Source organism: Diplotaxodon limnothrissa, linkage group LG7 (assembly GCF_057381915.1).
Source record: "Diplotaxodon limnothrissa isolate DT_005_m linkage group LG7, D_limnothrissa_male_GT1.1, whole genome shotgun sequence".
NCBI classification, from domain to species: Eukaryota; Metazoa; Chordata; class Actinopteri; order Cichliformes; family Cichlidae; genus Diplotaxodon; species Diplotaxodon limnothrissa.
The window spans coordinates 53,008,668-53,031,881 of record NC_140602.1 but is presented as its reverse complement, the minus strand read 5'-3'; the positions used below and the strand labels follow the sequence as shown (position 1 = coordinate 53,031,881).

At 41.9% G+C, this 23,214-nt stretch overlaps 1 protein-coding gene across 1 annotated transcript in view; it reads left to right on the top strand.

Annotated features, from left to right (window-relative positions):
- Positions 1-23,214, top strand: part of LOC146629214 (carboxyl-terminal PDZ ligand of neuronal nitric oxide synthase protein) — a 54,622-nt gene that overhangs the window by 18,739 nt on the left and 12,669 nt on the right. Inside the window, exons 3-10 of the mRNA XM_085358427.1 lie at positions 11,071-11,163; positions 11,270-11,328; positions 12,695-12,803; positions 13,471-13,612; positions 14,908-15,080; positions 19,865-20,026; positions 20,947-21,151; positions 21,920-22,250. Coding sequence (XP_085214553.1) covers positions 11,071-11,163; positions 11,270-11,328; positions 12,695-12,803; positions 13,471-13,612; positions 14,908-15,080; positions 19,865-20,026; positions 20,947-21,151; positions 21,920-22,250 — 1,274 coding nt within the window. The remainder of the gene's footprint in view (positions 1-11,070; positions 11,164-11,269; positions 11,329-12,694; positions 12,804-13,470; positions 13,613-14,907; positions 15,081-19,864; positions 20,027-20,946; positions 21,152-21,919; positions 22,251-23,214) is intronic.

The following is a 23,214-nucleotide window of genomic DNA, read 5'->3' as shown; positions in this document are numbered from 1 at the left end:
TTGGTAATATATTCTTTTACACGACAAACAAGTGTGTATGTGTGTGAGCAGCGTGGGTCCGCTGTAGACTTTCTGGGTAATAAGTGAAAAGGACAGTACAGGAATAGTCCTGGTTATCAGACTGCACACTGCTCATCTCCACTAAGTCCTTTGATTCTGCACAAAAGGCATTCGGTGTATTTGATCTCTTTGATTGCGTCCAATCTTCTGCAGTGTATTACTACTGAAGGACCTCAAAGACTCAGGGCCGCGAAATGAAAACACCAAATAAGATACCTGATTAATTTAAAGAAATGAATGCAGGCCAGATTCAGTCTCCTCTTTCTCTGTGACTCCACTCGACCCCTGCCATTTGAGTTTGTAGTTACATTCCAGGTATTGTGGGAATCGTACAATGATTTAAACAGTTCACTTAAATATTATTACATACAGTGTTAACCCTGTCTTGTGGAAGGATGCAGTCAGGTTGGAATGAAATTTGCAGACAGCACTAAGCTGACTGTCATCAATCAATGCCATGTGGTGGCACACTTTGCACTGCCTTCTGTTGTCAGACATGTTGTTGCTGGTGTAGTGGGCTGCATGAGAAGCTGTCTCAGTCATAGATTTAAGCTACTCACGTCTGAGCTTCATGAAAGCTCTCGAACTCTCTTAAAGCCTCCTCAAGGGGACTTTTTGGGGGATGTTTGCATGTAAGGCACAGATGGTGGGCAACCCTGATTCACAGCCCATGTTTGCCTCCCTAAAACAGGGTTAGCATGTGATTAAGCACTGACCTCAAACCTTGCATTGTTCGAGTAAATGGTTCATCACATAGTGTTTCCCCAACACCCAAGATGATTTGTTTTTAGCCCAACAAAGAGACAGCACACAGAGAACAACTACTGAAATGATTAGTATCCATTCATCCATCCATTCTCTTCTATCCAATTAAGGTTCACAGGGGGTCTGGAGTCTATCCCAGCTGCCATAGGGCGAGAGGTGGGGTCCACCCTGAACAGGTCGCCAGTCTGTTGAAGGGTTTGAAATGAAATGCTTAACAGATTAACAAAAAACTGTTTTACCAGCTATTTTGACAATCAGTTATCAGTTATTCTTAAGATGCTTTATATTGTGAGGTACAGACAATAACAGAGAACACGCCATATGAGCAAGCACTTTCAACTGTGGGAAGGAAAAACTCCCTTTTAACAGGAAGAAGGACTCAGGGACGGGCAGCCAGCAGCCATGAAGGGTTGAGGGGAGACAGGAAAAACTACACACAGTGGAAGAGAGCCAGAGACTAATAATGACTAATTATTAAATACAAAGTAGTGTGTAAACACACAGATTTCTAGAAGGGGAAATCAGAGCCTTATTCAAAAAAATCTAAAAATATCAAAACATTTTTTCTTCTGGGTCTCAGCTTATTTATTTATTTTTTTCAAAGCAGATGTCAGATATTACATACACAAGTGTTTATTAGTCAGCCTATAGTACCGTACAAGCTCTGTTACAGTATGGATGTAGATCGCTGATGGTTGCCCCCCTGCACTGGGTGCTAAGGGGATTTTATGGCTTGTGATCTGACAGCGTTCATCCCAGTAATCCTATTACTCTGACTGCTGCTTTGCCAGACTACTGCTTTGGACAGAGTCACACTCAGCATCCCTGTATCAGCCAGATGCCTTCGTTTACCCCCTTTCTGTATGATGCCCTGTTGCCCCAGTGGCTCCACCTGCCATTTCAGACACACAGTTTGGTTTCAGTTTTCATTGGTGCTTTTTTAAACAGAAACACTCTGGCCTAGATGGCGTCTTTATTGTAATATAAACCCCTGGCTAAATCGATCCTGAGTGGTATCCAGACAGCCGTGCGCTTTATAAATGACACAGAGGGCTATTATTTGCATCACTGTTGTCAACCATACCGAGCAGGTAAAATTATCCAACAGATTCAGCTGTTCAGATTCATCATCAGGGCCAGATTTCCTTTCCTTGAGAACTGTGTTTAACTATAAAGAATGAATAATTTTTACCCACACTCTTTGGAATAAGTCTGATTATGACCTTCAAAACACCAACAAGTGTTCATAGTATCACATTTAATGTAGATTATTTCCATAATTTTAACAAAACTGCACAAGTTTCAGACACTGTCACTGTCTCTTAACCTCCTAGGACCTGCGTCCACATATGTGGACATCACATTTTGGGTTATTTAGACCAAAATACTCAATTTTGCTCTACAAGGGCCTGATATCCACTTACGAGGACATTATGCTGCTACTGTTCTATCAAAATTTTAAACGAATATCCTCATATGTGGCTCTTATTTTTCTTAAAAACAAAAATAAGGTAAAAAAAAAATAATCTGGTAATTCTTTGGTTTTACATTCATCGGGCTCCAATATGCACAAATATCAAAGAGAAATTAAAAATGCATGCTGTGGAAGAGTTCGGGTCCTAGGAGGTTAATGCAGCACTGGGTACTGAGATGCGTGTTGGTACAGTTCGCCCTCGCTTCCATTTTTTCAGATGTCAAGACATGCCTGATTAATTCCTCTGTTTTACACAACGTGTTAAAGCGCACCTGAAACACAAAGAAGTGTGTAACTCACTCTTTTAAGATAAGGGTTTTTCTAAGTTGTGAAATAACATGAATAACAGCCTCAGCTCCTCGTTCACCTTCAGCCTGTTTCTCATTGAGTGCAAGTGCTTGGCATGCTCAGGTTGTTCCTTTGTATTTCCTCCCTTCCCATGTGACTAACCCCGAGTAGCTGCCGTCAGCGCCCTGGGACTGGCTGTCCTTTCACCGTGCCTGTCAGTGACTCACTCAAGCGTGCGCCCATTCTCACTCCAAGGGCGCCAGCGCTCGAGGAGTGCCTGCCTTGGCCCGCACTGGGGCTTAGCTGCTTCTTCTGACAAGTCTGCCTCAAGTGTAGTTGAATCCTCTCCAAAGGTACTCACATCTCACGTCACGCTCGCTGCTTACCATCCGCGGAAGGTTTTCATCTTGACCTTGCCGCTTTCGTTTCAAACGTAACGACACGATGGCGATCAATCCATGCGCTCCGTTGTATTCGCTTCCCAGACTTTCATTCTTTTCCTCTCCCCCCTGCACAGATGCACGAGCACGAGCTGTGATGGTCAATTCTGTCTGTCAGTCACTGTAAACAGACTTGCGGTGTAAGTAATGAAAGCCATTTATCTAGAAAAGTAACAGCTGGAGGTCCCAGATGGAGCTGGTGGAGAGTCGGGACCAGCTGGTGAAGCCTGTATTCCTGGTAGAAGATTGTCACTAAAGTCCCAAAATAAACATGCTGAGGTCAGGTTAAAGAAGAGTAAATGACGGTGAAGCAGCGTAAACAAAGCCCTTCGATCAACACTGTGCCATGTTCTACTGAAGAAAAAAAGCTGCAGTTATTTAACAGCCTCCCGTCTTGCGCGTAAGCCCGCTGTCATGGAGGAGCCCCTATTTAGCAGGCCGTTAAGTATTCTGTTTTCTGCTAACACCCGCTCTCTCTTGAGAAAAGACTGCTGCTGCTCACTGGGGGCTGCAAACAGGAGTAATATCATTACACAGTAGAGAGCAGTCAGCACACGCGTTATTTCTCTTCATTTTGTCCCCTCAAACACACATATATATCTATATATAGAGAGAGAGATATGTAACGTCGCCGGGGTAAAGAAAAATAAAACTCCCCTCCATTTCTGATCTAGGCCAAGGTCATTTTCCGGGGTAATTGCACCGACACACACATTCCTGCTGACTAACGATGAGACGTGCCAGGAGGTCTGGGCATCTCTGCTATCGTGAGAGTCACTCTGTCCTCCCTGTCTGGCCTCAGGAGTGACCGGCAGCAGCAATTTAAGCTCCACTTTCTGTTCAACTCATGCAGCAAAGTACATTTTTTTCATTTTTAATTGAATTTCGTTTTTTTCCCCCAGTAATTTGATTTCCCACCCCTCTTCCAAAAAAATCTTTATTTTCATGTTAAATGTTCAGCTGTTGGAGTAGCTAGTCTGTCTTCCTGCCTCAGTTCTGCTCCCAACAGTCATCTCATTGTACCCTGAATCCAGGAAAAAAAGCAGTGAAATTCCTTGGAACTCCCCAAATCTGGGGAATTATAATGAAGCCGTTGCTAGGTTGCGATCTATAGGGCCTATTGTGGATTCCTGTATGGATTCAATGGTACAACGGGGAGCATGAGTGACCCACAATGCACCTCGCATTCCACTGCTTTTCAGGATTGCTGAAAGCGGGGAAGGGTTGTGAGTGGGAGTCGGGGGTGCGCCCTTCTCATTCCATGATTTTTATTTGCCCAACCTAAAACCCTCCTCATTTATTCATTCTTAAAATGTCCATTAACATCAAGCAGGAGGGGGAAAAATGTCCTTTTCCAACCTCTCATTTTAATTTTCTCAGAAGCCAGAATTTGAAACATGAATCGAGTAATGTTAACTGTAGGACTCGGTGGCCTTTCATTTAGAGGTTGCTGGCAGGTACCATTTGGGACCCGGAGGTTTATTTACAGTATCTGCAGTGTAATTACTTCCACATAATGACTGGGAGCTCTGTTCTTTGCTCTGCAGCCTCTCAAGAAAAAAGGGATATCAGTCACATCTTTGTCTCTTTTTCGTCTTTATATATGTACAGTAAGAATACTAAGAATAGAAAGATTACTGATCACATTCAGGGTGAAAATGGGCGTTACTTGTATACAAACACTATCTGAATTCTCCCATGATCACCATACAGGGTTAATTTAGGTAGCAGGGTCTATAGTATTATAATGTTTCTGATATCTGTATTTAAGGTAATCTAATGGTTTAATGGAGATTTTTAGCATGTAGCATGGTAACATTTGCTCATTAACACTGAACTAAAGGTGCACCTGACTGTCCAGGCCAGTCAAAGTCCTGGCTAGTCAAAGTCTAGCAGACATTTCAGTGATAAAATGTAGCATCACAGTGACGCTCGAGGGAAAATTAGGAAAGGTAACAGGATTTGTCTTTTGGACATGAATGTCAAAGCTGCTGTAATCCATCCACTAGCTACTGAGATATTTCAGTCTGGGACAAAGTCGTGTACTAACATTGCAGGCCTTAAAACCACATGAATAGATAGTCTTACATATTAAAGCTATTTTCCAAAATTTTAGTATCATTCTGAGGGCATTGCAGTTTGTCAGATAAACAATCTCAAGTATCTGATCTGGCTGCGGCTCTCATTGCCTTGAAGCTATTAAATATTTAATTACTCACAAATTGAAAATGCTCTGTAACCTTTTTTTGTCTTGCCTTCTTATACTTTCCTAATAAAAAGTGATTGATCTCTCTCCTTTGGTTTAATCTTCCTCTGTGTTTCTCTGTTGTAAAATAGCTAGCTCAAAACAAAATATAACAGTGATCTGAAATGTTCTACTGAGAGTGAGTTTTCCCTTCCTCGTTTTGTGCACATAGCAACTTCCATCACTATTCTTTCTGACACTTTCATAATAGATTGCAGAGAGGAAACGCTGACTGGAATTTGTTACGCTGTCTGGGAAGACTGATGAGTCTGAAGGCTTAAATGCTCACATCCAGGCTGAGAACGGTCTGAAGTAAATGCTCTCAGTATGTTCGCCTTGAGCTTTTACATTGCTGTAGTACTGCAACACTCACTGTCAGCATTGCAACTAAAGTTTTATGGTTAAAACCTAAGTCTTTGAAGGGAGATTTTTAGCTCATGTGCCTTTGCATGTCTGTTCAGTCTTCATTAGTCATGCACCTTTCATTACATTTCAGATCTTATTCCTCTCACGTGAGCCTGTAAATCTGGTTACCTAAATTTCTCTAACCTAATTCAGAAAGTTTCAGCATCCGTAGCAGCGCGCTAAAGTGAACTAAGCTCTTCTCTGGAATATCCTGAGGGTTTTCAGAGCTGACATATGCAACGGCTTAGTGCATCTTGTGTCATGAGCTTTTAATTGTTTGTTCTGATGTCAATACCGGGAAAACCATAACAATGCAAGTGCATTAAAAAGCCTTAATATTTCAAAACACTTTGCACGTAAGCAAAGAAAATATAAAAATTTCATACTTTGGATGAAGTTGCAAAATCCCACTTTGCTTCACCATAATTCTGGCATAAACTGTGAATTATAAATGAGCTGTGTGAGTGTTCTCACATCCTTGTGCAAGTACAGTATAAAGGTAGTTTCGTGTCTCCTGTTTTGGTATTTATTAGACCTCACAGTGTAGATCAATGTATGGAGGATATTTTTGTTCTATTTTGTATTCCTCTGTCTTAGATTAGATTGGTGTTGCAGATTTTTGTTAGGCTTTGGAACTGTTAGTTAGTGTTAGTACTTAGGTAATTCAATTTTCAGTTCAATTCAATTTTATTTATATAGTATTTATATAGGCTGCTATCATGACCGGTTGGGGGTGAAGGGAGGAAGGCAGGACAAAAAATACTTGGAAGAGTGTCAGAGATTAATAATAACTAATAGCTCGCAAGCTAAAGTATTTTAGTCATTGTCATAGCAGTTGTGTTGTTTAGGTTTTAATTTCTGGTTTATGACCAGACACTAGCCTCATGATGCTAAAGTATGACTCTGATGCTAGTTTGCTGCATGTTAGTATTTAGCTCAGAGCACCTCTATGACTGTGACAGTCCTCTTTTTTTTAGCTCTCGGTTTTTTTTATTCCTCAGTCTTACATTAGAAATCTGTTGCAGATAATCCGTTTGGTCTTGGAGCCCCAAAAATCTTTCAGAAGTTAATTCTGTTACTTTCAGGACTTACGTTTAGCTTGTAAGCTAAATTGCTTTAATCATTGTCATAGTAGTTGTATAGTGTAGTCTGTACTATCTTGCTGATAGTGATTTTTTACACAGCGTGGCTCTCAAAAAATAAAGAAATGATTTAAATTCTGGTTTATGACCAAACACTAGCCTTGTGATGCCAAAATATGACAGTAAACACCAAGAATGCATGCTAGTTTTTTTTTCTCATGTGGTGAATTTGCCCTGTAGAGTCTATTATTTCTTGCATGCTCCATTTGCCTGTCACTTTGTTGCTGGAACGTGAAAGTGAATTTCCCCAATGAGGGACAATAAAGAATATTTCTATTCTATTCTAGTATTTAGCTGAAAGCACTGCTATGGCTGTGACGGTACTCTTTTTTTGAATCCTGACTAGAATTTCTTTCTGTTTCTGCAGTGCATTTCTCTGTCCTCTTCCACTTTAAAGACCTATTCTCTGTTTAATCAGCTCTCTCAGGACTCCTTTCTGTATAATTAGAGACTGAAACTTTAATCACCATGGATCCAGGGCTGAGAGAGCAGGGCAAATAGACACAAGGAGAAAATCATCACAAAACACGGAAACGGGTGACAAAAATGACTTCATCGAGTCACAACAGTTATTTACTCTGTCTTTGGAGACATTCAGAGTGTGAATATATATAAGGTTAAAATACAACACAGATGTGACTCAGAATCATATCTGTTAGGTCTTGAATTCATAAGGCTCAGCTAATTGCTATTTACTACCATTGTGTAGCTGAATTAAAAGGTCACAATTTCCGGGGGGTCCTTACGTAACAACGGTTGTCTCTTAACCTCCTTTCCGGTTGTCTCTTTGTATCTGCTCGCCTCTCCTCCTATGTTCTCTCTTCCATTTTATAGGCTTCTTACCCTTCTTTGTCTCTATACTTTTATTCACATTTATTTTGCATGCCAACATCTTATATTCTCTTCTCTTCCATTCTTTTTACTCATTCAACGAACTGAAGTATAATCACATTTGCAATATAATATAGAAAATTTACTTTTGTCAGACAAGTTTTTTGCTGAGATTTAGAAGAAAATATATGAATCTGACTGCATTTGGATACATGAGTGTACTTTGGTTTTGGTACAACTAGATAAGCAACTTCAATGATGCTGAAGGCTTTTTTTATATTAAGATGGAGGAAGGGGAGCTGTGGAAGTTGTTTAAGTTGAGCTGAGTTGAGTTTTCTAAGCTAATCACAATCATGTTCAACTCCAATCAACTCCAGGCCTTGAGGGCCGGTGTTCCTGCAGGTTTTAGATGTGTCCTTGAACCAACACAGCTGATTTAAATGGCTAAATTAGCTCCTCAACATGTCCTGAAGTTCTCCAGAGGCCTGGTAATGAACTAATCATGTGATTCAGGTGTGTTGACCCAAGGTGAGATCTAAAACCTGCAGGACACCGGCCCTCGAGGCCTGGAATTACCCACCCCTGTTCTAGATAGTAAGGTCTCAACATTTCCCCTCTGCAGCTGAATTTCATCTCATATTGCAGGCATATGTTACCAAATATAGTCCACAAAATATAGGCATTTTGGGACATGAAAGATGGATGTTTCCTGCGGCCTCACTGTAAGCCATTATAGCTGGTAGCTCACAAGAGTTGCTTCTTATTTATAACTGATCTGAGTCGACAGGCCAGACTTGCTAACTTCCTCGGCAGAGTGCCTGGCCAGCTGATGAGGTGGAAATGTGTTAGTCACTCTGTGCAGACACAGCTGTTGTGTACTTCTCAGCTAACAGAATGGAGACAAACCCATACCCAAGGCCTTGTACTTAAATGTTGTTTAATTTAGTAGGATAGTTTGTGTTCCAAGAAGAGATGTGGTTCAGCTCTGCAAGGCCACAGTCTTTATAACACGATACTCGATGTACTCGACTTGCATTGCAGCTGAGGGGCTGTTTTGTCTGTCTCTGAGAGCTTTGGCGAAGTGTTTTTTTTCTTGGCTGCAAATGTTTATCGGACTTGATCAGAATTCTTATTGCAAACTGCCAAGCCATTAAAAATGCTGATAAATTAAAGTGCACTGCTGTTTTTGTTTTAATGCTGATAGATTGTTCTCTTAATGCTGCCACCCTGCCAAAGCAAGACATCTCTCACTGCAGTGAAGAACTGGAGTTGTTGGTATATGTGTGCGATGCGACTGTATAACAAGTATGAAACACAATGTCAGAGTGAATTTTAAGTGAAATACAACAACCAAAATCCCTCTAATCACGTTCAGTGTTGGGTTTGAGCACGTGATTGACTGATTCGGTAGATGCATTAATGAGCAGCTGAACAGGTGTATGTAAAAAGTGACTGGTGAATGTAGTTTCTAAGCATTTTTCCAAAGGTATCTGATTTCATCCTGCATGTGTCTTCAGATAATCATCTGCAAGCAAACAGATGGAATTAGGAAATTGCTATAAAAGACTTATTTTCTATGATCATTCACTATTGTGCAGTCTAATTCTTTTTTTTTTTTGCCTGTCCCGTTTGGCTCTTTTGCCATCAGAATTGTTGTCTAAAGGCAAAGAAAGATGCCCAACGGATTTACTTTACCAAATTAACCATCCCAGCCTTGCCGTAATGGTCCATTTGATTCACCTTTTATTGTTTATTTTATTTTCACTTACTGAATACGGTACAGACTTGACTGGGGGAAAGAAGGGGAGAAAGAAAGAGGGAAAGAGAAACAGCTGAGAAGAGGGACGGGGGAGAAGGGCAAAAGACAAAAACCAACAGAATGAGCAGAAAAAAAAAAAAAGAAATAAAAAATGCATATATCGATCACCTGGATCACCTGCTAAGAAAGAAAAAAGAAAACAAGCAGAAGAGAACAAGAGTAATAGAATAAACAACATCACAATGATATATGGGAATATGACAGTAAATACTAAATATTAAACATTATTGTGCAGCACATAAGATCAACAGCACACAGTGTGCTTTGAGGTAGGAGCCAAAAAGGGTGTAGTTTGTGGGTGTGAACACCCGTGTGTACACCTGTGAGCATGGACGCGCTTGTTTTTTTAAAAGGTTCCTTCATGTAATGATCTGCTAGGGAGTGTGGGGGGGCCACAGCCCCGTCCTCCAGGGCATGAAGCAGGTATGGAGGAGATCAAAACTCCAGACATCCAGAGGCCCCCAGAACACAAGAGACCAAGGAAGACCAACAGAGGGGCAGCTGCGCCACTGTCCCGGAAAGAGCTGAGGAGAGTCCCAGATGAGGGCTCACTCAGCAGCCGCGGAGCAGAAGCCAGGGGGAGTTGCAGTGACGCGCCCGTGAGCTCCGCCGGCAGCCAGCTGTGCCTGAGTGACCGAGCCCCAGGCCGAGAGGCCGGGGGCACCCCACCTCCGAAGTGGCCCGAGCGAGCCCCAGGCTCCAGGCCCCGATAAGCGGCCGCCAAGGAGTGAGCCGGTGTGTACCTGGACGCCCATCCCCGGACACAAAGAACCACCAACGCACCGATGTCTGAGGGAGTCCGCCACTGGCAGGGGAAGTGGTGGTAGGGGGAGATAGGCCTCCAAACCTTGGAGGGCCTGAGATGTCCCCAGAGAGGTGGCGCCTGACACCCAACCTGACATATAGACACAGACATACAGGCACACACATATACAAACATCCATTCCCACCCTCATGCTCTCATATGCTCTTACTCCACACTCAACCAACGTGGAGACAGACATAAAGAGACGCTGTACACACGATCACACTCCCCAAGCGTACTCTACAAACCGGGTCTAGGTACCCTTTCACCTGGAGGGGGAACTGCACCCAGACCCAGGTGGTGTTACCCTTTTCCCTGCAGTGGGGGGAGGCAGACCGCCCCGACTCCGCAGCAGCAGGGAGGCCCCACACTCCAGACCGCAGTCGGACGGCCAACTCCTCCTCCTAGCCCCCCCGCTCCAGCAGGCCGCAGAGAACGGGGGTGAGAGAAGACTCCAAACCTCCCTCCACCCGCTCATTGTAGTGTTGATGCATGTGTGTTCTAAGGTGCATTTAAAACCCAGGAGGGCTTGGAGCTACCTGCCAGAGAGCAGCAGGTAAGCGCATGGTCCCTCCTGCTGGCCCTCAATGTCTACGTGTATTTAACCTTGAGAGGTGGGCAACGACGCCAGGGGTGGGGTGTACACCCTGATGGTACTTTTGGTGCAGTCTAATTCTTACTTAGTTAAAGCTCCACTACTGCAGCAGTCACATTTCTATCCTGCAGAAAAGATAAGATGCTCTTTATGTATGCATGATTAATATTCCGATCTACTTTTTTTCATTTACTTTCCCAGTACGAATTCAAGGCCAAGAACATCAAGAAGAAAAAGGTCAGCATCGTGGTGTCTGTGGACGGGGTCAAGGTGATGCTAAGGAAGAAACAGAAGGCAAGCTACCAGAATCCAAAATGACCGTTTTCTCCTGGATTCAGAAATGAAGCACCACCACGAGAATATTAGAACTGAGATATAAGCTCTTTCTTTTCATTCACAGAGAAAGGAATGGACATGGGATGAGAGCAAAATGCTGATCATGCACGATCCAATATACAGGTCAGTGCACCCCTCGAAACAAGTTCATATCTTCATATATAAACAAGCAATAACATCTCATCTTCCCTTTTTCGGTTATAGACTCAGAGGATAAAGCTGCCTGATATTCAGCACAGTCTGTTCTTTGCTCTCTGCATCTTGATGTATGCTTTACCCAAAGTAATTGCTTTGAGTAGACTACAGGTTATACAGTGTACCCCTCTAAGTGGATATTTTGTCCTTTACTGCGGGCCCAGTGGATGCTTTACATGTCCTCACGTGTACGTTGCTATACATAATGGGTGGCTATATATGGAAAACGAGGCCTACATTCATAATACATAGGGGACAGCTTATGCATGCACTGTAGTTAGTGAAGCATGTTTCTGTCATTGTTTAATTTTTTTTTAGTCAAACAGTCACCAGTTGACAAGGTGAAGATGTCACCTGCTCCCAAGCGATTTAACTGTAACGTGTCAAAATTGTACTGCATATCAGATGCTAGTAGGAGCAAGGTTTGTGTGCAGTCAGAGATTTGAGTGCAAGTTCATGTAAATTATGGATAAATCTGTGGGAGGATCTCATTTGGCAGAACCACACCTCACCAAGGGTCTTAGTGATGTTCAATGTAATTATCCTTTCTGTGTGTGTAAGTGTGCTTTTTGAGCAGTAGGTCGCTATAATTTGTTTGCCTGCTTCCCAGTGGAGACATTTGACAGTAGAGGAGCTAGAAACAGATGAAACATTGACCTGTGCCAGTTTACTGCACTGGCAGTAGTGTAGTATCAACCACGACATAATGTCTGTACAGTATAAGCCACAGTAGTGTAGTACAGTAGCAGGTGTCTTTGAAAAAGCACTTTGAGCACAGTATTGCTCTTTTACTTGATTCTGAAGAAGGTGAATTATTTGTGCTTGATTAATGGCTCCACACCCTCATGATATAGGATTTTAAGACCGATAACAAAGCCAAGGTTCTGCGATCACGTTAAAGCCACTAATATTTTTTTCTTTTAGAAAAAAAAAGTCCCTTTCAGTTGTTATGTGTAGTTATTTATTAATTAATTTATTAACTTATTTATGCTCTGCCTGGCTCTGCTGATTGTTTGTGACACTCCAAACACACGTTGCCAGTGGGGAAGTTGCAAAGTGCCCTCCGGTGGACAAACTATGCAACATCAACACAGACAAAGTAGTTGAACGGTGTTTCTCCTGTTTTTTTCAGCCATAATAAACGCCAATACTGAATTATTTGCAGATAAGCAAAAGGCAAATATCCTGGCGCTGCTAAATCAGTGGGGCTCCACTCATTTATTTGCTATTAGATACAAATGCCTAATATTAAAAGGCAAGAGAGTTTTTTTTAAATCAGCTGTTGTGTTTTCAGGATTTTCTACGTATCACATGACTCCCAGGACTTAAAGATCTTCAGCTACATTGCAAGAGATGGCTCCAGTAATTCCTTCAGATGCAACGTCTTCAAGTCAAAGAAGAAGGTACAGTTTGACTGGCTCACACGTCTTCTAACCAGACTCATGAAAAGCTTATTATGGGTCCCCGCTATGTCCACTATGATAGTTACAGCCATTTGAAGTTAGGGCCAGCAGAGCTTGGTTACAGGGGCATAGCCGCCTTTAGAGGCAGAAGAAAGAAAACACTGTGCAGAAGACATCAGGTCTGGTAGTTTAGTATTCTGTGATTTTCACTTTGCTGTTTCATTCAAGAATATTTCATTCTGATGATATCAGCTCTGTTATTCGATATTTGGTTTTAAATTTGATTTAAGATTCAATTTGTAGTGGCTTATTTAATATTCGGTGGCTTACCAGATCCACAGCATGCTGTGAATACAGAACAGATGCACTCAAGGACAAAGATTACAGCTGCATATTTGAGACAAGGATTTCTTTACTTTTCCCCATTTTAGGTTCTTTTTATATGTCCGCAGTTTTTTTGCAAGTTACTGCTGCTCTGGTTTTTACATCAGTCATGAAAATTGTGCCACAAAGGGGATTTTGTTTTTGTCCAATTCATAAAATGTCAAAATTACTAATAGTTCATATTTAAAACTTGTATTAGGCTGATCAGTGTAACTGACTTATTATGCTGTACTTCTGCTATAAGCATTGATTTCTATCACAATGTTCCTCTTTTCTGTGGCAGACACAGGCCATGCGTATGGTGCGAACAGTAGGTCAGGCGTTTGAGGTGTGCCACAAGCTCAGCCTGCAGCACGCCGAGCAGGACGCTGACGGGCAGGCTGACGGAGAAAGTGACAAGTCAACAGAGGAGCCCAGCAGCCACGGTGAGGACAACATGATGAGATTTACTAATTTTTCTGTCAGTTCTAATTCAGCTTACTATCTACACGTTTATTTATTTATTATAATAAATATGACATTAAAATGGAGCAGCACTGTTACCTCACAGCAAGATGTTCCTGGGCTCAAATGGCCATGGACACTCCGTGTTTGGGTTATCTCAGAGCACTCCGGCTTCCTCCCAAGACATGCAGTTAGTGAAGTTAGGTTAACTGATGATTCTAAATTGCCCATAGGGCTACAGGTGAGTACTAATAGTTGTCTCTCTCTGTGTTAGCCCTGCACCAGATTGGCGACCTGTCCAGGGTGTACCCCGCGCTTGCCCTATTGCACCTGATCTGAATGCTATAATATACAGTTGGTGCAAAATTTCCATAAAAACATCAAGAGAAAACTGAAAATATTATTACGGTTTTACTTAAGCTTACACTTGATTGAGATGGAGATGTTGATATATACATAAAAGTAGAGGAAGGTCGGGAAAGTCATCAGTTTGGCAAGTTTCTGGTCATAAACCAAAGCTGGGTGACATGAAAAATCAGGAGATTGCCAGCATAATCAGTATTAGTGCTTAGGATTTTCTGGAAACATGACTGTTTGTGTATATTGTGGACTACAGTGTATGTTTTTAAGGACTTTAAAGAACATAGATTTTTTTTTAAAGGCAAGCTTAAAAATAAGAAAAGAAACCATTCCACGTTAAATTTGGTGAACACTGGAAAAGTGAGTATTTATGAGCGACATTGGTCACTTAGGTTTGACTTTGCCTTTCTTCAGTCTGATTACATGCTTTTTCATGGCATAAATTGAACTGTCAAATCTCACCATCCGATTCATTTAGAACGGTGATTGAATGGTAACAGGCACATGACTGGTTACACCGGGATGTAAATGAATCTAAGGAACAACTTTAAGATAATATGTAATGTTTGAGTGTTTTCCAAGGCCTCGTGCTGAGTACAGTTTGTGTAGGTAGGATGGGGGAAGCAGTGGGAAAGATTCCCATGATTACAGCTTTCAGGTTACTGGAGAAAAAAAAACTGGGTGATTGCCAGTGTTGCATGTAATGAGGGTAATTTTCAAAGTGACTGAAATGTTATCTGACATAAGAGAGCTATTCATGATGTGTGTGCTTGAAATAGCATTATTATAGAGTTATATAAATTTGGGCCGTGTTTGTTTGATAGGCGCTTGTTCAGTAAATGACTCTTTAAGTTGGACATGTGAGAGAACATCTAGCATGTACCAGATGTGGACATTTTTGTGTATTCCTCTACAGGTCGCACACTGACGGGGGCAGAGCGAGGGGAAGATGAGCAGGACAGCAAACATGAGGGACGGCGAGGAGGAGAAGATCCTGCAGCTGGCAGCTCTCTGTGTGAGAAGGCAGTGAGCGAAATTCTCCAGAGCTTGGCTGAACTCAACGTCGTCAAGCCTGGACAGACCATCATGGTAAGATACTGTAAGACAAAGCTGGAACAGGTTTGACATATCAGGTACATGAACATACAGAAACATGTTGTTTTATTATTCATGAAGCTCAGGATATTTCACCTAATACACAGGTTTTTATTTTATGATATATTTCCCTTTCTGAAAAGCCATCAGTCTTACTCTGTATTGCACACAGAAGTTATGGTAACATTTTGTATGTCAGCATCTTATTTATTTTTCAAACTCACACGATTACATTTGGACAACACGTTAGAGCTGGAAGGGTTTATTTCCCATTTCCAGCATTAAGAGAATGAAATAAATTCCAGCCGAACAGCCTCGTTCACATACAGTCTACTGCAATAAGTGGACGCATACATTCATTTGATTACTGTAGAGAGGCAGTTTTTGTTGTTTTATTGGAGGTAAGGTAAGATGAGCATGGGAGCCAGTCGATGGTATCGGTTCCTTCATCCTCCAGAAACGTGCATATTTTTGCCACATGAAGCCCAGCATTGTCAGGTGGAGCCCAGAACTCATTGCACCAACACAGGGTCTCATGATGGATCCAAGGATTTTATCCCAATACCTAATGACAGTCAGGGTGCCGTTACTTAGTTTGTAGCAGTGTATGCATCCCTCCATGGATATGCCTCCTCAGAGCATCACTGACGCACCACCAAACCAGTCAGACAGATAACATAACGTTCTCCATGGCTTATCCAGACCCTTTCATGTTTGTCACATGTACTCTGGGTGAACCTGCTGCCATCTATGAAAAGCACAGGGCACTAGTTTTAGCTCCACTTCTGATATTTCATGACAACTGCCAGTCGGGCTCCATGGTGTCAGGCAGTGAACACAGGGCCCACTAGAGGATGACAGGCCCTTAGGTCACCCTCGTGAATACTACTTCTGATTGTTTGGTCAGAGACGTTCATGCTGGTTGTCATTTTGTAGCTCTGGCAGTTCTCATCCTTTTACTCCTTACACAAAGGAGCAGATACCTGTCCTGCTGATGGGTTAAGGACCTTCTACAGCGCTGTCCAGCTCTACTACAGCAATTGTCTGTCTCCAGGAATCTCCTCCATGCTATTGAGACCGTGCTGGGGGACAGCAAACCTTTTGGCAATGGCACGTGTTGATGTTGAATCCTGGAGGAGTTAGACTCATGCTACCATTTCAATGGCCTCCACCTACAAAACAGTCAATAATATAAAGCGCCTTGAGGCGACTGCTGTTGTGATTTGGCGCTATATAAATAAAATTGAATTGAATTGAATTGAATACAAAACCATTTCTGTTTTGTGTCCCATTGTTCCCCCTCTGTCGATAATTTCATTAACACCAAAGCAGCTGAAACTGATCAACACCCCCCTAACTCACCTGATCCATATCCCACAAATTAACCGACTTGATGCTGTACTCTGATTAAAAATTCCCCTTTCAATTTAATGCAACAATGAGAAACAAGCTAAAAAAAAAAACTGCCTTAATTGGCATCATTCATAAGCACAATCTCAGTTATAACAAAAAGTCTGTTTGTTTTGAAAACTCACACAAAGAAGCAGCACAAGCCAGGTCTTACTTACGGAGAGTACAGGGACTATTTCCCAAGTACTTCTATGAAAGAGTACTAACTCTTTAACTATGCCAATATTTTTATTAAACTTGACATGCAAAATTCCCTTACACTGCAGTTTCACATTCACAAACTTGTACTATAAATGCCCGTGTTTTATACGGGAGTATATATTTCCACCACATTTTCCATGTGGAAGCTCCTGTTTTATTTCTGACACTGGCTGTAGGGGTGAGGCAGGAGCTTTCACACTGTAATGATGACTTTCATTTTTGCATCAAACGGCTTCTACCTTTGTAGCTGCAGGGCATCAACTCTGATTCATTGCTTTGGCTCTAGTGGTGTTTTGATACTATAATCTAGGCATATCACTGCCAAATGGCTCATTGAACTAAGTAAGTACAGTATAGTGCTTTCTCATCTACTGCAGTACCTGACCACATCACTGACTGCAGATCTTCATGACTAATAAAAGATGCTATTTGGCAGCCTATTGTAGACATAAAATAACCTGATAACTCTTGCATGAGGTGGGAAATAATAGATTTTGGTTAGATTGTGTTTAACATGTGGCAGAGCTTGAATCCCTGTGAAATTAAAAGCTGACAATGATCTTTCTTTATGGTTTTGAGAGCAATAGGAGGAAAAGATGCAAAGGCTTTGGTGTGTTATGATGTCTTGCTTTTGGATTTGTCACCAGGACCAAGTGTGGCAGGCACAGTTGTTATCATGCTACTAAAAGAGAGAGAGTGCAATAGGAGCAAGGAACCTGAATATTTTTGCTGGCTGGGTACGGGCGACACTTAATCCCAAAAACCCAGCGTGTTCCCTTTGATTTTCTGAGAAACGCCACCGTAATCCCATTGAGGGGTTCACCAACATCTGCACCATGAAGATAAGCAAGGAGGGAATAAGAGAGAGTGAGCAGCTAGTAAAAAAATAGATGAGGGAAGGAATAATGAGAGATATTGGATATCAGGAAAGACGTAAAGTAAAGCTGACAAAGGGACTGGCTGTATTTGAATGCCAGGATGATAACACTCACCACAAGGGTGGGAAAGAAATGAACAGAAATGCCCCTGACACCATCTGAAGTGTTAAATCAGCTTGCTTTTTTGAGTGTATTTTTTGTTAGACAACTACTAACACTGATTTTCATCAGTTTGAAGCTTTTTCATAACTTTTTTTAAGCTAATAATGTACATTTAAAATGTTATTACCTTAAAAAAGTCTTCCTTAACTAGAATTCTTAAGTAAGTGAACATTTGTTGCCCAATAGGCTGTATATAAAAGATGGACATGGCCACTGTGATCACCTACTGATTTGTAGACTACCATTTTACTTATAGTTTGTCATCTTATGCCTCAGTCACACAGGCCTAGAGACGAGTCGGGGACCCTCTGACAACCTCTGGTCACTGGTGAAAAATGTGTATTCCCCAACTGGTTTGAGAGTGGTTCCTGGCTATTGCTTTGAAATTGCTTATAAAGGGGGCACTGGATTAAAAAGCTCTTTGTGGTTGCTAACACTTTGTTGCCTGTAGTTCGTATGAAAGAAAGCTTGTCTGCAGGCAGTAGTAAAACCCACGCTGTTTGACACAAACCTCTTCAGAGTAAAAGTTGTGCCCAACTTTTACTTTCAAGGCCAACGTTTTCCATTTCTAGTTTGTGTTGCACTTTTACCAGTATCCGCTCGTAGAGCAGTTAGCAAGTGTTTGTAGACATGGAAACTTACATCCAAACCATGGGTAACTGCGGCAAACAGCTACCAAACAACCAAAGATATCACAGAGAATTTTTCAGCACAGCACTTTGTACCTCTTTGAAACCAATTTCATCTACCAAGTACCAACAGCTTCCAGCAACTGTTTGCCTACTGGCAGGGGATGGGTCACTGACTGGTTGTAGGCCTATGCAAATAAAGTTTTAGCAATCAGTTTCACAGTGTCTGCCATCAGCCTCTTACCATTTGATATGTTTTTCCTCTGAGTCTGTGAAACCAGGGCCTTATGTCGCCATCTTGTTTTTTGGTTTGCTTGTTTGCCTCTATTTGAACAAAAGAGTAGCAAAGGTGATGCGCTCTAGCTCTAGCTAGCTAACTTCCCGTGTCCCGTGTTAACTATGATGATTCCAATTTTAATTAGCCAAAAAACAGACTGTAAACAAAATGTATTTTTTGTTGTGCATTTTGTTGGTTACTGGTTACTAAGGTGCCGGCCATAGCCTATCCCAGTGGTGGCTTGAAGCATGTGACATTGTTTTTATTAATTCCCATCAACTTCAAAAATAGCAAGGATGTTAGAGACTAAAATGGAAAGCTCTTGTGTAAAATGGACAAAATGGTGTGTTCATAAAGTTATGATCACTATAGTTTGTTGCTCATAGTTGATTAAAAATGTGGTAAAGCAGACTTGCTATGTGTCAGTGTCAGAACCTGTGAGAGCAACATTAGATACATTGATACATTAGAGCTAAAACCTCATCTTTAATGTAATGCCAGTGAGCTGCCTCTCATAAAAATCTGCCTGAACTTGAAAGTACATTACAGTGTTCTGCCTGCCCTCTAGTGGTGAGATGTGGCATTTTCTTTTCTTTTCATTTCATTTTAGTAATAATAAGTGGTGTAATTATACACATATAAATCTTGTGTTTTATATGTTTTACATGTATGTTCTGTCATGAAACCATCACCACACATACAGACACACACACAACCTCCATTTTTTGATGACTGCAAATACCCCAGATGCAGAAACCCACAACCTATCTGCCCTTCTTACTGTGCAAGGCAGGAGGGGAAGTGAAAAGCTACTTAAGGAATGCCCTATATCTCCAGGAAATTTTTATGCTACCAGAGATCATCTGGAAAATCGTTAAAAATGTGTTACAGGACAGATGGAGGCAGGATGGAAGGAAACGAGAAAATCATATGGTAATGAGCATATAGCTTATAGAAGTGGCATTACAGCAGGGGCCCCTCGGGAGCTCAGTGGATGACTATCTTGATCTTGGGGACAGAACAGGAAAGTCTATATCCCGCTAGTATGGTAATTGCATTAATCTGTCCAAGGTCTATAAATAGGTCATGTTATGCAGCTAGGACATGCAGCTAGCAGCTCCGTGGGTTCTGAAGGCTCGAACCTCATACCTTCGTCCCAAGCCAGCCTGTTTTCATCAATAAGTGTGTTTTTTTCTCTCCGTGTTGTTTGTCTGGGGTTAGGACTTCGATCGAAGGTCCCTCTTCACTGTGACATCCCAAGGCATTACTCCCAGCAGCCCTTGCTCTCCTTCTATTACTCCGCTGGCATCACAGCACTACCTGCAGCTTCTTCAGCAGCAGCTGCAGCAGCAGCAGCAGCACACACACGTGGCTGTTGCTCAGGTAAGAATCATATACACACAGTCTTACAGGGTGTACAGCATTAGACACACACAAAAATCCCAAAGTACAGAATACTTTTTAATCCTCTGCTGTACATGTAATAAAAATACAGATTCAGAGCTTTATGATGAGATTCACTGTAACTGGACTTAGCTGCACGTCAGATATTAAGTGGTAAATGTCTCTATTCACACTTCATAAATAACTAACATTTAAAAAATATTCTTTTATGTTTTTTATTATCGTCTTCTACCAGCAGGATTTCAGATTATTAGAGGCACTTTGAAGATGGCATTTCATTACTCAGAATTAAAATAAATGATTTTTGCTATTGCCAGTAACTTTTTAGGTTGATCCTGGCTCATGCTGTGAATTTGCCTAATGGCAAAAATGACTAAACTTCCTTTGGCCTATTTAGAAACGTACATGGATAATGCACAAAAATAAGGTAGACTTTTCTCTGCTTCACCCCAGAGCACATTCCGAATTTGCATAATGAGAAAACAGCAACAAACAGTTTATTACCTGCTTCTCTGTGTTTCTCATATTAATGTTGTCCCACTAGAGGGCAGAACTGACACAGTAATGGAAGGACAGTTATTGCAGCTTAATATCTCACTGCCTGGGCTGAAACATAGACACACAAATGATGATAACAAAACATTTGAATGCAGTAAGTCTTCTGCACCAACCACTTAGTCAGTCTTAGACCCAAACAGCCAGAATGTCAGCACTTCCCATTGCAGTCTAGTTATTATAAATATAGAAAGTAACGTAAATCTAAATTTGTCTCCGCAAAATTCTGGAGCTTATGCCGGGTGCGATGTATAAGAACACTGTTTATGTTTCCATTTTGCACGCTCAGGTCAGAAATGTTCCCACTCAAACAAAACACACCTCGGCCTTTGTTCTCTCTCCAGGTACAGCTGCTGAAAGATCAGATGGCAGCAGAGACCGCCGCTCGTATCGAGGCTCAGGCCCGCGTCCACCAGCTGCTGCTGCAGAACAGGGATTTGCTGCAACACCTGACCCTGCTCGTGCAGCAGCTGAAAGAGCTGGAGGCCCGCGCCCTGAAAGCAACACACCCAGGGCAGCCGCAACAGGAGCTGCAAGCTAATGGACACGGTAGGCGACTGGAGGGGTGACTGCTGAGAACAGCATGTTGCCTTTTGAGTAATTTGTTGTCAGGTCAGGTTGTCTATGTGCTGCGGTCTTGATTGCTCACTCCTTTTTTTTTTGGCCTGTGGATGAAAGTCACGACACAAGCCACGCTCACTCACCGATTTCCCGCGCCTGCCAGCATTGTCATCTGTGCTTGTGGTGATGGAAGATGAAATTTCAGCATAAACTGTCGAGCAATTCAGCCTGGAGAAATTTAACCAAACTGAAAAGGAGTGTGTGGCTGCCAGCCCGACAGATGACATTTTACGTTGAAAGGACTACTGCGCTTTTATACAGGCTTGAAAATTAAAATCGAGAACCATGCATCAACCCCATACTGTGTTATCCCCCCCCCCACGCATTCCCGTGTAACGCACAGTGGCATAAATCATACTGTGCGCAGTGGATTAAAAACACTTCCCCTCAGCAATATCTTACTTCTCAGTGAGAAGGTGATGATAACAGCCTTTATTCTTTGTTCTTTTTCAGCTAAAAGAATGAAACTAACTAGAGGCAGAGCTGTCAGTCTCTACATTAGTTGTGTTGGCTTAGAGAAAATCTTGCTGACCTCAGGTGCGGCTGGCCTGAGATCAGTGCACAACCAGATCTTTTTCTATAATGAAAGTTAGAAATCTTAACAAACTATTCTAAAAAGTCTGCATGCTGGTTACAGGTGACTCGTGTCATTAAACCTCTTGTTGATTTGTCTCCCATTTTTTCTGTTTTTCTCAGATGGCCAGCAGTCATCAGGTGGCTTAGTTTCAGCATCAGCAAAGTCCCTGTCCTTAAATCTGAAGAATCACTACAGTCAGACCCTGGACCACCTCATCACCTCCACGCCCTCACGGCTGTTCGAAACCTCGCCCCTGTCGCCCACCCAGGTGGGCTGTGCTGAGTCCTACCTCAATCTGCTTAACATGGAGAGCGGCGTCAAACCACCAGCCTCAGCCAACAATGACCTGGACCCCTTCATCAGAGCAAATGGCGCTGTGGAAGACAAGGAGATGTCCGGCAATGAGATTGTCCCGTTCACATCCCGAAACTCTGCCAGCATGGATGAAAAGTAAGACTGCTGTCTTCATGTTTATTGTAAAGAAAAAGACAATATTGGGTGGCTGGAGTGAAGCAATTACATATACATACATACAGAAATTTCTGTTTTGCTGTAACGCTATTACAAACAACAAATTGGCTTATCCCAGCATTGGGAAATTGTTCATATCACTTCCTCAAATACACAAGAGTGAGAATTCTTTTATACAAGAATTCAGAGAGTGGAGGACATCACATGCAGTTGCCTGAGGGGGGAATTTGGTATATGAAAATTCCTTGGCTAGCTAGCCTAGGCAAAGCCCTGCCACTAACAGTTCAGAGTCTGTGCCTTCACAGCAGTGTGATCAACATAGCACTGTTTGTTGGTAATAGCAGCAGCGATGTATCCACCAGATAGTGGTGGGGCGTGGAGATTTTGCTCATCCATCTCCCATGTCCATGATGACAGAAGAGAAATACGGCTTGTATAGTCAATCAGTCGTTTTACATATCAGGAGATAAGAACAAAAATTATGTGGCTTTTAAAATAAAGTAAAATTCAGATGAACAACTACAGATGCCATATTGCACTGTGTAGTTATTTAATTAGTAAAAGTTCAAATGCACATGCTGTGCATAAAAATTTATCTACACCTTCATTGCTTCTAAAGGAGTTAAGAGGGTAATTAGCAGCCGGGTGCTGCTAATCAAATGCATTTGATTTATTCATCATCAGCAAGTGTGAGCACCTCTCTAAAAGGAAACGTTTTGGCAGTTTTGCTGGTCTCGAGCATGCAAGTGTGTGTGTTAACGAAATGGCGAGGAGGAAGGACATTAGCTCTGATCTCAAAGAGGCAATTGTTGCTGTCATCAATCTGGGAAGGGTTATAAAGCCATTTCCACACAAGTTGTCCATCATCCTACAGTGAGAACGATTATTTAAGAGTGGAAAATATTCCACACACTTGCCAGCCTTCCCAGGAGCAAATTCACCC